This window comes from Alosa sapidissima, chromosome 22 (genome assembly GCF_018492685.1).
Source record: "Alosa sapidissima isolate fAloSap1 chromosome 22, fAloSap1.pri, whole genome shotgun sequence".
NCBI classification, from domain to species: domain Eukaryota; kingdom Metazoa; phylum Chordata; class Actinopteri; order Clupeiformes; family Clupeidae; genus Alosa; species Alosa sapidissima.
Window position 1 is genome coordinate 8,573,318 of NC_055978.1, and position 16,719 is coordinate 8,590,036.

Genomic DNA, 16,719 nt, shown 5'->3' on the forward strand with positions numbered 1-16,719 from the left:
ATAATAATAATAATAAAAGTTATTTGTAAATGAGAAGATCCATTAATAAAGTCTTCATACCTGATGGAAGTGTGGCACCCAGAAGTACCAGCAAAGTCAGTTGGTTTTCCATTTCACCACGGACACAAGAAGCAGTTAATGTAGAAGCCGATAACAAGAAACATCCTCCAGAAAAGCGCAGCTGCTCTTGTTTTGCTACAGCCCCTTATAAACAAACTGCCTACACGGCCATTTCCAAGACTGGATGTGAAAACTTATCTGACGTCTGTTGATTGTAGTTTTTAAAGCATTAATCCTCTAGTTTGCAATGTATGACGTAACGGTAGGCCTACCTGTTTAGCAGGGAGATACAAAAGACAAGGATCTCCTGCAGTAGGATCCAAATGAGATTTACATCTGAAGCAAGGAAGAAATGCAGCTTGACTGGAAGAGGAAGACAATACAAGCTGACCTTTACAATAGGCTCAGTGTGCCTGCAAGAAACAATGTCCTTCCTGAAGGGGTTTCCTGTCTGAAAGAAAATGTAACCACAAACTACCTCACTTGCTTCATTTGTTTGAAAACAGTAACCACATCATTATAGCACTGACCATAAGTTATAATACCATGTATATTTTTTATTTTGATGTATATGACAATAAATCATTTGTTGCCCGGCACTATGATTAAACAGGTGCACTACACCATCGGAAATAGCACCATCTAGGTCATAGTTGCACATTAGCAGTTGATGCATCTGTTGCTCCTTTCAGTATGACCACCGCAGCAGTGCACACACAGTGTCATATCATTAGCCAGAGTGATGATATTAGTTTTTGTTTGATGTTGTGACATGCAGGCACATACACACTACATACGCACAGGCGAACACACACACACACACACCATAATCTAGAGGTACAGCACAGCAATGCGTAATATGACCGGCGCATAGATTGCATCTTCAGTGGACATAACAGTAGACAAAAGCTATATTTATGGCACTTTTGGAACACCATACTGCATAATGCCAGTAAAGTGTACTTGAACAATGCATGTGGATACAGATCCGCATCTGGGATTTGCCAAAGTGTACTTTGTCTGTTTTTGGAGACTTGTCTTAGTGAAGCAGTGTACACAAGTTTGTACAGACACACTCACACAAACACAGCCACCACAAACAGCTAGAAATCTAGACTTACGGCTTCTACACACAGTTGTGTTCCGTCAACGCATGCCAGTGGGTGTTCCCGACGGTAGCTATGCAAATGACTTGAAGTATAACCGTAATTTGATTGGTTGGTGCCGTCCGTCGATTGGCTTGATTGGCCGGTGCCGTCTGTCGGTGCAGCAACAGCTGAAGTTGTCAACGCGAGCGACGGGAGAAACGCAACGCAACAGACCCACAATTCAGGTCGGCAACGGATGACGTAAGCCCATGTAAAGTGAATGGGATGCGTCTCCAGCACTGCAACGCATGCAGCTGTGTGTAGAGGCCATTACAGTGTCTAATATGCCGGCTACATAGACGCAGAAGTATACATGTGCAGTGCAGAATACAGATGTGCATTTGAGTGTGGTTGTGCAGTGCTGCCACCGCTGACTTAAAGGCACCTAATCCTAAACCTAACCTTAACCTTAACCCATAGGCAGCGCTGCCTTGAAGACAACGTTGGGGGCATAAAATACCAAGAAACGGTTGTGCACACAAACGCAATACCATGCTGCAGTCATTATGTACTGCTATGTGATAAATCTGCTTTAAATGCAAAGTAATTACTGTAATTTATTTAAATACTCTAATTAATGAAATAAAGCAGACATTAAATTATTACGGTATGCTCAATCTCCAGATTTGAGATGGCTTAATGTGATTGGATGATCAAAACAGGCCAAGTCCAAGAACAAGCACTGATCTCTTAGTAATTTTCACATTGCTTTATTGATCAATCACACAAGCCAACAAATGTACTTATTTACTGTATTGTACTGACTGTAACAATAAAAAAAAAAAAAAACATTATTGTTGATAGGAGGAAAAAAATCTCTACAGTGCAAAATAACATCTGTAAATCCTAAACAGATTGGAAAAGTGCGTTAGTGACTTCAACTAGGTCACCTCAATGTTTTTGTGTTTGTGGACCATTTTCTGTAGGAGTAAGGTGGACTTCAACAGCTCCACCCTTAACACGTTTATGATTTTGGTGCATAAAATGAAATCCCGATCTCGGTACTTCATATAAAAAGGCACCAGGTTATCGGCATGTACGGTGTCCAGTCGTGAAGAGGTCAAGCCCTACTAGTTTATAGTGAATGCTAAGGAGCAAACAGCGTTAAGTCCGAATCTCATTTCTATTGTGAAGTATTCCAATCCATAATGCATTAAAATTCCCTTCTCGTTAGAAAGCTTGGGTTGGTTGTGTGTGAGACTATGGAAGTGTGTTTTTTTTCCTTCTTTTAACCGAGGAATTTTTAGAATTTTCAAACAAACCATGTATCCCATGCGAGTCCCTCATAATAAAATAAGCTTGTTTAATTTTTAGGCAGAAATCGCCCTCAGCTTTGTATTTCTATTCACATTTAGCAATGATCATCATTCATTTGGCATGTCACAGTCCCAAATTTATGAAATGGTGACCCTTTAAAAACCTACAATAGTCTGATCTCCCCCCTTTGGCTCATAGACAACTGAAAAGGGCCTGTAATCACAGGCCGTTATGGAGACCACGACAGTCGTGAGAAATGATAGTGGACCAAAACAAAAACATGTCTGTGCCCGACCCCCCCGTCTCCGTTATTTTACATAGTGTTACAGTTCTGATTCAGCTGGAGTAGTCCAGTCACCCTGTCCTACCTTCGAGCGGTGCAGGTCAGATTGTTATATTGATACCGTCAGTTTCGTCAGGTGCAGCCTTGCCATGCGAGTGGTTAAATGTCTGTCCTCCTGCCTCCATTTACCATTTCCTGTGCCTGTGTGTGTATGTGTATGTGTGCGTGTGTGCATGTGCATGCGTGTGTGTGCATATGTGTGTCTGAAACGTCAACTGACATTTGAGAAAGTACAGTTCAGTTGGAGTGGCTGGAGCTAACGGTACCTTTGGCCTTAATCAGACAAAAAAAAGAAAAAAAAAAAAAGAAGATATTTTAGTTAACTCGTCAAAATGCACACCTCTAATGTCTACATGTAAGGCCTACAAATACGTAGAAAACAGACTGACAAGTCAATAAAAGCTAAATACTGTATGTGGTTTTTGGAGAGGCTGTCATGTAATATCTGTTACCACTCGATCCTATTTGGACACAAGCGTACATTTAGACAACAACAAAAACTCTAAAGACACCCCTAAATTAACAAATACACTTCAACACGCAGTATTGAACCAGAAAGACTCGGTACATGGTCAGAAGTGAACACATGACCCCAAAACAAAGGTTATAATCCTCGAAAGAGAAAACTCAGTTTGATCTGAAGTGAATACCTGCTATGACAGACGGCAGTGTCCCTCGGCGTGAAGATGACCAGTGTCATTAGGGCTGTCACACACACACTTAGAGTACACACACATGTGCATACATCCTTCCACACACACTAATAGTACACACACACACACACACACAAAGTGCATGTACACACCCACACACATACACACACAGACACACACACACACGCTAAAGGCAACGCTGTTTTCATAAAAAGTGGCTCCAGTGATAACAGGTCCAGCCCTCAGACAACATCCTCACCCTGTGTGGAGATTTGACCTCTGACCCCCGCAGAAAAGAAGGGATGAGAGGAGGAGAGATGGAACAATGATATTTTGGGAATGAGAGATAGAGAGGATGGGGGAGGGGGAATTATTGGAGTTGGAGTTGGAGTTGGGGTGGGGGGTTGAGGTGCAAGGCAACAACAGAAGGGAAGGTGAGACGTGCCTCTGCTTTCATCTTCCTCTCCTCCTCCTCTTCGTCCCTCTTCATCCCTCGTTTTCCCTTCAGTCGGTCTTACTTGAGCGTCTGGCGGAGTTTTCTCAAGTGGGGACTGTGGTTGCTGAACATCAGCCTTGGGTCAAACTTGTACCTGCAGGAAGGGGAAGGATATGAATGGTAGGTTGTTTTCACATTTAACCATTTAACTGGACTGTACCCGAGTGCGATTACTCCCCCCCCCGGGCCCTGATGCAGTTGGTCTCTGATCACATTACATTTTTGTTTGTGCACCCAGGTCCGCTTCTTTTTACCAATATCGCTTGGCAAAGTCGCAAAAACGGCAGTTTATTTCCTGGTTTTGGAACAGATAGCATTCGAACTACACTGGAGTTCTAACGAACCGTACCCCAGACCACTTGTTTTCTAGCAGACCTGGGTCCCCACCAGGGTTTGGTAGACTGTGTTCACATGTGTGTGGCATGGTGTGTGTGGCATGGTATCTTTGTGTGTGTGTGTGTAGTGTGGTGTGATGTTTGCGTCTTTCCATGGTTGCATGTGTGTGTATGACTGCCTGTGTGTGTGACTAACCGTGAGTCATAGACTCCTGGTGTTATGCAGGACTGAACACCACGGAACAGCATCATGAGCCGGTGTATGGGGCAGGCAGGAGGGTGTGTGAGTGTGTGTGAGTGTGACTGACCTGGAGTCATAGACTCCCGGTGTTCTGCATGACTGGGCGGCACACGACTGCAGCATCATGAGCCGGTGGTTCATCTTCTCCAGGACCTCCTGCTGGATGCTCTTAGCAATGTTGCTCAGCTGGAACGGGTCCGCCGTCAGATTATACACCTCCACAAATACCTACGGCATGGACAGGGTAGTACAGTCAGATTATACACCTCGACAGGGTAGTAGTCAGATTGGGGGGGGTTGAGTTAGGGGTAATAACTTCGGCATAACATTTTTGAAGAGGCACTTGGACATTGACATGTTAAGTGGATGCTCAGATATCATGAGGGTACCGTCATAGGCCGGACAACACGTCTTTACCTCATTGTCATCAAATTCACAGTACTGGAGGTTGGCTGTAGGGGACACTGTGCGAACACAGGCATAGGTGTTATTATAGGAGTCTTCACACACACAGTCTGGGAAACACTCCTGCGGACACACACACACATTGAAAATGAAATATGAGACATCATTTTCACACTGCCAACACTGCCACACATACTGTGCATAGGACACAAGAAGATAATACATATCAGTAAGAAATTAAAAACTATTTAATGCAAAAACTAACTCCTCCAATTATTCCCATCAAACTTCTATCAGTAAGTAACTAAATAACAGAAACAGCAGATGTGTTGGTTGTGTGAGTGAGTGAGTGAGTGAGTAAAAGTGTGTGGAGTGCATGCGTCTTTAAGGAGAGTGAGTGCGTGAGTGAGAGCGAGCAGTGTGTGTGTAAGGAGTGTGTGTCTCACCGAGACTCCAGGGCCGAGCAGGGGGCAGGCGGGGTCAGTCACGTTACTGCCCTCCCCCTCGTACTCCACCAGCACGTCTGTCCGCCAACTGCTGCTGTTCGCCTGACCACTCTAGAGAGGGAGAGAGAGGGGGGGGGGGGAGGGAGAGAGAGAGAGAGAGAGAGAGAGAGAGAGAGAGAGAGAGAGAGAGAGAGAGAGAGAGAGAGAGAGAGTGTGGAGGGGGGAGAGACAGAGGGGGAGAGAGAGATGGAGGAGGGAGAGAGAGAAAAAAACAGAAAAGGAAAGAAAGAAAGAAAGAAACATGGAAGAAGAGAGAGACAGAGCGAGACAGACAGAAGACACACACACACAGTAAATCATTCAGTGCCCAACTAGCACTAACACACTCTCTCTCACGCACATAAATTCCCACAAGCTAATCATTTTATGTAAGTCATCACATGTCTGAATCCATGACAAAAGTCATTACTTTCAATGTCCATCATGATTTATATGTTAGGAAAACTGGTTTGGATGCTGGGAATTAATTGTAAAATGCCTGTTGTGTTGTGTTGTCCTGACAACTTACCAAAACAGACAAGAAGGACATGCCATCCATTTGGGTCTTGTTGTAGTCGATCCCAGCCATGTCTAGGATGGTGGGGCCCAAGTCAACATTGGCCACCAACATCTGGGGTGGGACCGCAGAGACAAACACCACCATGATTATAAGACAACAACACATTACATTTATGTAGCACTTTTCTCCCAAAGTGCTTTACAGTGAAGGGGGAACCTCATTAAAAACAAAAAACAATTGGTGGGATCCCACACAGTCGTTGTTTGCAGGGCTGGGCAAAAATACATCAAAATGTATTTTAAAATAAAATATCCTAATCAATCAACTAATGTATCAAAATAAAATACTGTATTTTTGCACAGTAACTCACTCTTGAAATGCGTGCATGATGGGTGCATGAAATCACTTTGCAAACCATATCTATCTATGTAATCTACTCCTTCATCAGTACACTGACTCTGTTGATTAAATAGACAGTGTTTGAGAGCCACAGCTTTTCTCTGCCTACAGGACATGCCATAAATCTGCAAACAGTCGACAGATCAAATAAGCCGACCTGCCTGTTACATCTCAGCCTAAATACTGTATCAGATAGATAGGTACTCAAAAAAGTCACAACTGAACTTGTCAAATGGCACAAACAACCCACCGAACCTACTAAGAACCACAGAATATGGGCATAAAGCAACCCAATGCAGTTCTATTACCATAAAATAACAGCTTCAAACGTATGGTACACTGACATATACTGTAATAGGGAGAATAAAGTCTCTGACATTGTCAGTGTATGCCAAGAATGTTTGGTATTACACAGTGTAAGACTGTTGCTCTAATCATGACCTTTTTTAGTTGTTTTTTCCACTAACAGGGTACTAGACTAAATGGTGTTATATTGACGCCAAGGGGCATACATATGAATTTTTCATTGTGTTGATTTAGGCAGGGATCACATTGGAAATAACAAAGTGGCAGTGGTAAGCATAATGCAAGGCTCAGACCATAATAAGTTCTCTCTTGTTCCTAAGTAACACAAACGGTCTGCCTAAACTGACAATTGTTGAACCAAGTTCAACGCTCAGCTTGTTTAACACTGCATAATAATTTTTCTAGGGAACCATAAAAAATAATAGGAACTCTGCCGCTTGCCATTGGTCGATGTGATCCCCGTCTTAGGCGAGCAATGTTGCAGGGCAACCACATAAGCGGTTCCATTTGTTCCGATTGGATGATCATGTTAATTTGCCTACTGAAGTTCTCAAGAAACATAAGTCGGTCAAAGGGAACGTGCCAGGACAACAATAGTCTGGAACATTGCCCAGCAATACAGTATTGCTTACAAAGATGCCTTGTGCATCATCAGCCTAGGAGGACACACACACTTTCCAGTCAAAGTTGTTCCAAAACTGCAAAAACAGGCAAACGTGTGAATGAGCTAGTAACCATGTGGTTGAATGATATATGGATACAAGGAGGTTTCTTTGTCACATAAATATAAATACTAACATAAAGCATGTAGGGAAATTTGTGTTTAGCTTTTTCTGTGCGAGTGTGAAGAAAGAAAGATCAAGAAACATTTTTAATAGAGAGGGTTGGTGTGAGTGTATTGTGTGTATTCTGATCACAGCAAGTCTGGGCAAATTCAGCACCAGTGAAAGGCTGCATTCACTGATTAGCACTTTTATGACATAATCACATCACAAAAAGTTTTGGTTTTACCAAAAATGATTTGGCAGTATTTTTAAACTACAAACATACACACCTATAAAGTATTTTGATATAAAATATGCAGCTATTTTCTTCAACCAATTACAAAACACTATTTTGTATTTGAAATACATGCATAATAAATACTGCCCATCCCTACATGTTTGTTTGTTTGTTTGATTGATTGTTCAGCTGTTTGTTATGACATTGATTGCTTCTCACTGAGCTTGTTTGGTTAAGCTTTTTGTGTATTTTTGTGCAAGTGAGTATGATTGCTCTGATATTGTGAAGGTTAGCATGATGGCCGTCTCTTACCGGAGTTGTCTGGTTGGGCTTGATGTTTGGTCCCCGCACCAGCAGGGGCACTCGAATGTCAAACTCGTACAGCTGCCGCTTGTCCATGGGCAGAGAGAACTGGCCTGATGGAGGAGAAGAAGAGGAGGACATGAGACAGACTAGTAAACTCAGAAGGGCTAAAAAAGATGACGTTTTTGTAAACTAAACCCCTGTAGTAAATGTAAATCAGGTTTATAGGCCAAGTATACTTGTGTATACAAGGAATTTGGTCTCTGAAAGAACCCCACCCCCCAAAATAAATATTCGGATATACACTATTCAGGCGAATTACATATTTTGATTCGAAATGCTGAAAAGCACCAAGATCGCAGGTGTGATGAGAGAAGGCTGCTGTGCAAAGCCTTGATGAATTGGATCTCACTTTGAAACCAGATCCAAATGCTAACGGGCAATGATGCAACTACTCGCGCCACAGCCCACACCCCCTGAAAGAGGACTTCAAGCTAAACGTAATACATTCAGAACTTGTTGCTGTATTGATACAGCAGCATCTCTATTGACACATTCATCAACAAAGGGTACGTCACAATATAGATATACAGTAACAGAGCACAGCTCTAATAAATTATAGACACTGGCTTAAGTGAGGATAGGCAATATCCAGTGGTCGTGCGAATCAGAGTAAAAAACAAAGAACATTACATAAAAATATATAAACTGCCCCAGAATATGCCTTCTTTTGAAAGCGCTTTTCCATTGCCATTTCAGGAACGGCATGCTCTTTCACACTTGTGACCATTACAAACCCACTGATGACGAGGAGAGGGACTGACTTAAACTTCCTTTCTTGTGTGCGACTGTTATGGAAATAGTTCACTCCAAATGGGAACTCAATATACATTAGAACATCTACTCATCCTCATCCCATCTGGATCACATATATGGTTTATATTCTTGTGGAAACTTAAACAAGTTAGACAGCAGAGAGTCTCATTTTAGATGTTAGCTTTTTCCTATATACAATAGGCCATGTTGTGCTGCATTGGCAAACTATACCTAGGCCATTCCTGCACAGGATTGAGTGGATATGTTTGGCTGATCTACACCAAAAATGTTGAGTATTTCATTGTCAGTGAGGTCATGTATGCACAGCACGGTCAAGGTCAAGGTGAACTTTATTATCCCATGGGGAAATTCATGTGGTCCTGTTCATGGTGATTAACTGATTAATGTTTAAGATGCTCTCAAGAAATAGTATTAAAAACATGCTCCTTGCTTTCCTGTATCTAGTAAAATGAGATAGCCTTATTCCCTATTTAAAACTTAATGACACAAACATAGGTTATATTCAGGCTGCAGGCAAGTGATCATAACGAATGTGTGTGCCCAGATATCACCAGCCTAGCTGCATGGGTTACAGCAACAATATTGCTTCTTAGGTAAATCACATCGCTGTGTCAAATTGCGAGTGACGCGAAAGCAGAGCGTCCAAATGACAATGGATCTATAGAAACCCCATTGGAATTGCATTTCAAATCACCTCTAATGTGGTTTGGATCAAATTAGCAACAAACCCTGACTTTGTGGGTTACTTTTCTGTCCAGACTTAGACTTTCATCTCTAAGTCAATCTGGATATGCAGGGGATGTATTTAGCCAGGCAGACCGAACAAGGCCGTGGACCAGACCAGAGGATTTCACGGCGGCTCACCTGTGTGGTAGCCGTTGTCGGAGGTGAAGAAGATGTAGGTATTATCCAACTCTCCCCGCGCCTCTAGCCGCTTCACCAGCTTCTCCACCAAGTCATCCACTGATAACAGAGTGCGCCACCTAGGGAACACCACCAGAACTGCATGTCAAAAAAACCCCCAGCTCTAACCAACTTAATTACCACTGACAGTGCTCAAAATGGCATTCTAACATGTGAATGACCGGTTAATTTAATGAGGTAAAGTTGATTTCATGGCCACACAATCACACTGAAATTAAACAAACGGCTACAGACAGAACAAAATGAAAGTTTGTCCCTACACAGTGTGTCTGACTTTGGGCTTTTCCTGACTGTGTGTGTGTGTGTGTGTGTGTGTGTGTGTGTGTGTGTGTGTGTGTGTGTGTGTGTAGGAGAGTCCAATCTAACACACACACGGTTAGACAAAACCTGGGGTGCTACGGTACCTTTTCCGGAAGGCATTATCCAGGAACTCCACTGAAGAGTTGGACATGGGGGTTTTGGCTTGCCTGATGAGCCAGTGCTTGTCCTAAAGGAAGTGAAGAACAATGAATATAAATAAGTGTCACCAGTCACAAGCGTCATTACAAAGAGTAGAAAGAATAAAGAAGGGTAAATATTTGGGAGTGTAAACAATAAATCAACAATAAACTTTCAGGAATGCCTTGAAAAGAAAAGACACAGGGGGCGCAGAAAAGACTGAGAAGAATAAATATGTAGGAATACAAAAAAAATAACGTCTGGGAATGATGGAATACATAAACTGTTGGAACATATCAGTTGGTTCCCCTAGCTGAGAAAATGACAAAAGTAACTGATATGGGAAACCTTCATGTTGATAAATAACAAAAAGAATGCACACCCTCAGAGGTGCTGGCAAGGGAAAATAAACTAAGAAAAACTTGGTCGCCGCACACTCCATCTCTTTTTCCTTTTATTTTAATCCCTTCATGTTGATACATTTTTACTAAATCAACCCCCTGAGGAGGAAGTGAAATAAAATCTGTGGATTCTCTCCACATCCTCTTAATGTTGCAATAACTCCATTGCCAGTTTAATCACTGTTTCCCCCCAGATCAGACACTTTTATCACCAGTGAGGCTGCCAGGCAGAGCCTGCACTCAGGACAACAATGATGGCACACAACCAAACGTCTGAAGGAGACATGCTGGCTCTAATGTGAAGAGTGAAGTTGGCATACGAGAATAGAAAGGGTTCCTGTTTTTCACCAGGGACAAATTCCAAAGAAAAAGATCACAAAAAATATTTAGGATTTTGTAGTTTCTGTTTCCAGTCAAGTTTAGTCACCTTCCTACACGCAAACTAAAGAGAATTAAATAGGTTCAGTTCAGATAGGTTTTATTTCTGCACTACCCTTTACAAGATCTAATGTTATGCCTCTTTGTATGTAGACATTTCTAAAATTCTATAGTGTGCGTTTCCTGGACTGTTCCCATAGCATCTATTAAATCTCAGACATTCCACAGGTGCCAATAATACAAGCTCTTAGATGTATCTGTGTTTAGAAAGTTTTGGTCCCATCTCTGCCTATAGACTTTTTCAAATGCATAAAAAAAAACATGTGCATTCCTAGGGCATTTGCGGTGTCACAGAAAACAACAATATGCTAATGATAACTTGCAACTGAAAAAAAAAAAAGTTTTAAAATCAACATTTTGTAGAGCATTATGATGAAGTCCGATTAATTTTCAGTATCTGCATTGTTTTTTTTTTTCAACCAGAAACCCTTCAGAAACAGACTGAGAGGGTCTATAAATCCATTTTTAATAACATAAGATTTAGGGTTAAAAGGTTCTTCTATTGCGATACAGTCCTCTACACAGACAACGCTGACATATTCCTCCACAGTCCAGAGATCACATGCTTTTCCCTACCTTGCCGTGGACATTGAAGTTGGGGTCCCGTGGCGCTTTGGCGTTGGGGAAGGTGCTCTCGTATTGGGGAGCCGCTGTCCATGGCGAGTGGGGGGCAGGGGTGGACACCATCATGAAGAAGGGCCGGTAGTTCGACTTGTACTGCAGGAAGTCTAATGACATGTTGGCCTGAGGGGACAGAGAGAGGGATGGGAGTGCCATGATTCTATTTTGTCATATTGAACAATCCAGGACATAAGTCCACCCTCTGAATATATAATACAATATTCACACTACCTGCGAATATAATATCAACACCTACTGTACTCTTTTATGCGTCTTGCTTTTTCTGACTATTTTTACATTGTAGAACAAAACTAGACGTCTAACTTAATATGGTCGAGAGAGTGTGAAATACTGTAATCATAGCAAAAGTTCCTAAAATATAAAGACCCATTGTAACTATGAACAATCTAATGTACTTGGACAAGCTTACTAAGTGCAGAGCAAAGAACATATCTTTCCTTTATAAAGCATTCAGATTGTTCATGTTAACCATGTTTACACTGCAATGTTTACATACATTTTGGCTAAACCTTGCTGGGTGCCATGTAACGGCATCATGAGAGGGTGTGGAAGTAAAGACATACTAGAGCCTACTCAACATGCTAATTAAAAAAAATACCTCTAGGAGAACACGCCGTCTAGGACTTAATCATTAACTAGCCAAACCACATGTGATCAAAACACTGCTGTGTTAGTTGCCTGGGGGGTATTCCAAGTACGTGGTTTAGTGACAAACCTGGGTAAGTTAACTCCGAGTAAGTGGTAAACCTCCTACAACAAGAGCCCCATGACATTGTTTTGTTAGGAAAATGAAGCCATACAGCTCTTTTATTAGGTTTACCACTTACTCTGGGTTAACCTACCAGAGTTTGTCACTAAACCGTGTACTTTGACATTCGTTAGCATGCTGCTTTGTACTGTTTTGTTGCTCTTACCAGCACGTCTGTCAGGTAGTCCTGGCTGTAGTTCTGTCCATGTTTCTGCGCTTTTCCATTCACAGACAGGGTGTAGTTGTAGTACTTAGAGTTTCTTTCCTGTGGGCAAGCGTTCTGTGTGTTAATTATTTGAAGTATACTGCTGGGTCATATTGTTAACAGAGCTTGTGAGGCAACAAGCGAGGCAACCTAAAATGCAGTGAGCATAGTTCTGACACGAACACATAGGGCCATCATTTGATGGATGGGCAAAGTGTAAAGTCTTAAAAGGTTGTATCAGCGATTGCGGGGTAACGTCACTTCTGTTGATGTTCAAAAAAACCAGAGCGCTAACTCACTATTCCCTCCCCCTCCTTCCCTTGCAAATGAAACTCTCCTAAACACTCATCTCGTCGGTTATTGGTTGGAACACTTTATTTTGCCTTTGAGTGGTTGTCAACACTTGGTAGCAATTGTTTTTGTGTACAGATCTCGGAGCCTAGGCTGCCTAGAGAGACGCGTTTTTGACGGCCTGCTTATGGGGCAGGCAGCTAGCGGATCGTTAGGAAAGATTAGATGAAAGTGATAATATATGTTTGGGCCTTTTGTGGGCCTGAAATCGCTGATACAACCTTTAAGACTGACTAAAGCTAATTTGATAACTAGGACAAATCAATTTGCTAATCTAACACCATGGGCAAGAAGACATTGAAGCACAAACATGGATGCGTAAGTCTAATGGTCCTACATGCCACACAATAGATATAGTTTATGCACGAGGACTTTGGCTTGTTGATACATGTATATTGATTGTTTACCATATAGTGAATGTACTTCTGTAGTTTATTACAAACAGTTTTGAAGTGTTTGTCAGACCAATTATAAGCGCTGTCGTTCTTAGGTTCTGCCTCACAGTCTGTGGCACCTGTTTCAGGAAGCCTAAAGCCTCAGCCTGGTCAGCGTTTCCATAGATGCAGTTAGCTATTTTGGGTATGGAGGCCATTTCACATGGCCAAAACTCAGCATGCCTCCTTGAGTTCCCATGACAACCAATCACCCCCCACCACCACCACCACCAGGCCAAAGCTCATGTTCATGTTTTTTTTTTTCAAATCACTTCACGTCAGTTCTCCCACACACAGAAAAGGAGTGGGTGGCTGGCTAACCAGTGATCACTGGTACTCCAGAGCTAATTTACGGTCTGGTTTGGGACAGGGGTTATTTGCAGAGCGAAGAGAGACAGAGAGAGATTAAGTGGCTTATCATGTTTTCCGGGCCAAATAAATCAATGGGAGTCCACTTCCCCTGCTCTTACTCGTGATCCAGTCAGGGTCCCAGCGACTAGTGCACACAGCCCCCCCCACGTGCCAAAACCTACAAATATGCAGTCAAAGCAGAGCTACAGCCGAGCAGGGCAGATACTGTAGCTGCAATGACATTGATAAGCAGATTAGTTAATCTGTTGCAGCCTTTACAACACACACACTCCCCTTCTAGTTGTAATACAGGCAGTTTTATCAGTCATCTGTCCTTGACAGAATTACTTGTTGATATAGGTCTACCTGCCAAGTTAGTAAACAACAGCTTACCCGGTCTCTCAGACAAATTCAGGCAGTGGATATAATTACAGTGGCTTAAACATGAAGACTGAAGAAATACACCCCATAATATGCTGAGCTGACTAAAAGTGCTCACAGACCGTACACACCCTGAGGGGTATACTACGAAGTGAGGTTCCAGGCTTACCCAGGTTCGGTAACTTCAGGAGTTACCACTGATCTCAAAACAATGTCACTTCAGAAGCAATATATGTTTATGTTTAAGTAATTTAGCAGACTTAAATAATACATGCAGTAATTAAAGTGTTCTTTTTGAGCTCAGCGGTTACTCCCAAAGTTACGGAGGTAAACCAGTACCCTTGCTTCATAGCACACCACTCTGGTCTAGCTCAGGTCGGAAGTAAGTGCTTGAGGTATGGTTGGTTACTGTGGACTTCTTACCAGGGCAAACCAGTAGTCCCAACCTGGAGGCACATGTTCCACGCCCCCTGCGTTTGGGTTCCCATACTGAGGGAGGGATGGGGAGGGAGGGAGGGAGGGAGGGAGAGGGAGAGGGAGAGAGAGAGAGAGAGAGAGAAATAGTAAACATTAGTGAAATGAAAATAAGTCAGCAGAATGTAATGAGAGGAAGGGAAGGTTGAGTTATGTCTGCAGAAATTCTTCAGCAATACAATGTGAATGCAATGTGAAAACAGATCTGCTATATGAACACGGAGTTCAGAAAATTCCTGTGGCTAAAAGACAAACAGCTATAGTCATTCAGGCAAATACCTCTGGTCATTTAGAAGTGAATGAGTTAAGAAATGTACCCAGGGTTTCTGAGACATATCTCTCAAAACCCTGATACGCAGCAGCTGTGAGGCAAAAAGCAACATAGCTGGGGAGGGAAAAAGGCCAACACCTACTAAAGGAACAGAATACATAAAGTGTACATCCAAATGTAGCTAGATTTAGTCTCAACTTAATAAGGCCTGTGTGGAGAAATAAAGACTACCTCTCGGGAATCTTTAAGGAATACTCCACGAGGGAGAGTTGGGTTGGCGCAGGCCCCGAGAGAAAGACAAACAGCACACCCACAGGTCAAAAGTGTGCTCCTTCAGAAGTGCACTCCTACCTCGTTGAGATATTTGCCAGCGAAGAAGGTCTGGTAGTAGCTCTTCTGCAGCAGGGCGGGGAAGGTCCCTGGCTCCTGGCTCTTCTGCCAGGCTTGACTGCTGCAGTTGCCCTCCAAGGTGTTGTTGATTACATGGTGGTTGTGGGGGTACTTTCCCGTCAGGATGCTGGCACGACTCGGACAGCACAGCGGACTAGCAACAAACTGGGAGAGAGAGAGAGAGAGAGAGAGAGAGAGAGAGAGAGAGAGAGAGAGAGAGAGAGAGAGAGAGAGAGATGCATGGTAGTGTGTTTATCTCAAATGTAGCTAAATATGAGCAATACATAAAACAATTAAATGTAATGCTGAACAAAATGGTTCAATGGAAAAAGTGGTAACAAGTGTGTGTAAACACAGTTTACTGTAACATTTTGTAAACACAAAAACAGTGTACAATACAAAAAATACTGCATAATATATTGCATAAGATCCATATTTCAATCATTGTCAACAACATTGCAATGGTAGTGTACTGTACAGAAAGGAATATTTCAATTCCAATTCAATTAAAAAAAAATCAATGTGAATAGTAAAAATAGTTTTAAACTCACCGCATTGGTAAAACTGATTCCAGAATCACCTATTAACTTTCTTGTCTTGTTAAGTGGAACCTGCAAAGAGGGTGCAGACGTTTTGGTGGCGTAGTTTATTCGCACGAGTCACAAATCAGTCTAATTTAACACAACAAAGATAAACTAATTCAAACCCTTTTAACTTACCATGCCACCCATATCAGCGTCTAAATCATCTGTTAATATCAAAACAATGTTGGGTTTCCTGTACATTGTGACCACAACAGGCAGGCTATTTAAGAACAAAGTGACGCAGATAAGGCTAAAATGTAATAACTTCCGCAGATGTAATCGAATCGAGGCCATTTCTGCGGCGTAAATAAAAACAGACGCGCCTAAGTGATATATTGGCTCTTCAAAGGTCAATAGAAGCGTGAAATGTTGTTGAGAAAATTCCGCCTCACGAAGAACCCTACACAGTCCCTTCTCTTCTAACTGTGCAAAACACTTCCCTTTTCCTAGTCATGTGCTGTCTACGGACGGAAATCCAGGTCAGGTGACGAGACCGGCTGCGCGCTCACAACGTTTGGGATGATGTCACTATTACTCAGGACTTTTTGTTATACCTTGGTGTTTTGCAGATGAAAAAAGTAAACATTGTGTGTTTAAACCGGCTGTTAATACAGCATTAGTTGTATTGCAATATATGTTTAATTATTACAATAACACAAAATTAAACCATCCCATTTATCTCACTCTCCTATTCATAAGGAAAGTATGGATGGGTGCATAATTCATCTGATTTTTAAAAAAATCTATTAGCCTGCCAATACTATACTTAGGTCTATTCAATCCGTTAAAGAAGTAGATCTCCTTTTTTGAACAGGCTAGACTACCTGCGTGTCACCCGTGAAGCGAAGCGAGCCTGCATTTCACCTGCTGTCAGCACAGCGAAGGTCTTCAGAAACT

General features: G+C 42.2%; 1 protein-coding gene across 1 annotated transcript; it reads right to left on the reverse strand.

Annotated features, from left to right (window-relative positions):
• Window positions 1-1,902: 1,902 nt before the first annotated feature.
• Window positions 1,903-16,718, reverse strand: gnsa (glucosamine (N-acetyl)-6-sulfatase a). The gene is made up of 14 exons (XM_042078379.1): window positions 15,958-16,718; window positions 15,790-15,849; window positions 15,200-15,403; window positions 14,527-14,592; window positions 12,548-12,646; window positions 11,568-11,735; window positions 10,119-10,201; window positions 9,655-9,773; window positions 7,963-8,066; window positions 5,953-6,054; window positions 5,385-5,495; window positions 4,951-5,061; window positions 4,601-4,761; window positions 1,903-4,051 (listed from the first exon to the last, which is right to left on the reverse strand). The coding sequence occupies exons 1-14, from the start codon at window positions 16,114-16,116 to the stop codon at window positions 3,976-3,978; spliced, it is 1,623 nt and encodes a 540-aa protein (XP_041934313.1). The 5' UTR covers window positions 16,117-16,718; the 3' UTR covers window positions 1,903-3,975.
• Window position 16,719: the final 1 nt, after the last annotated feature.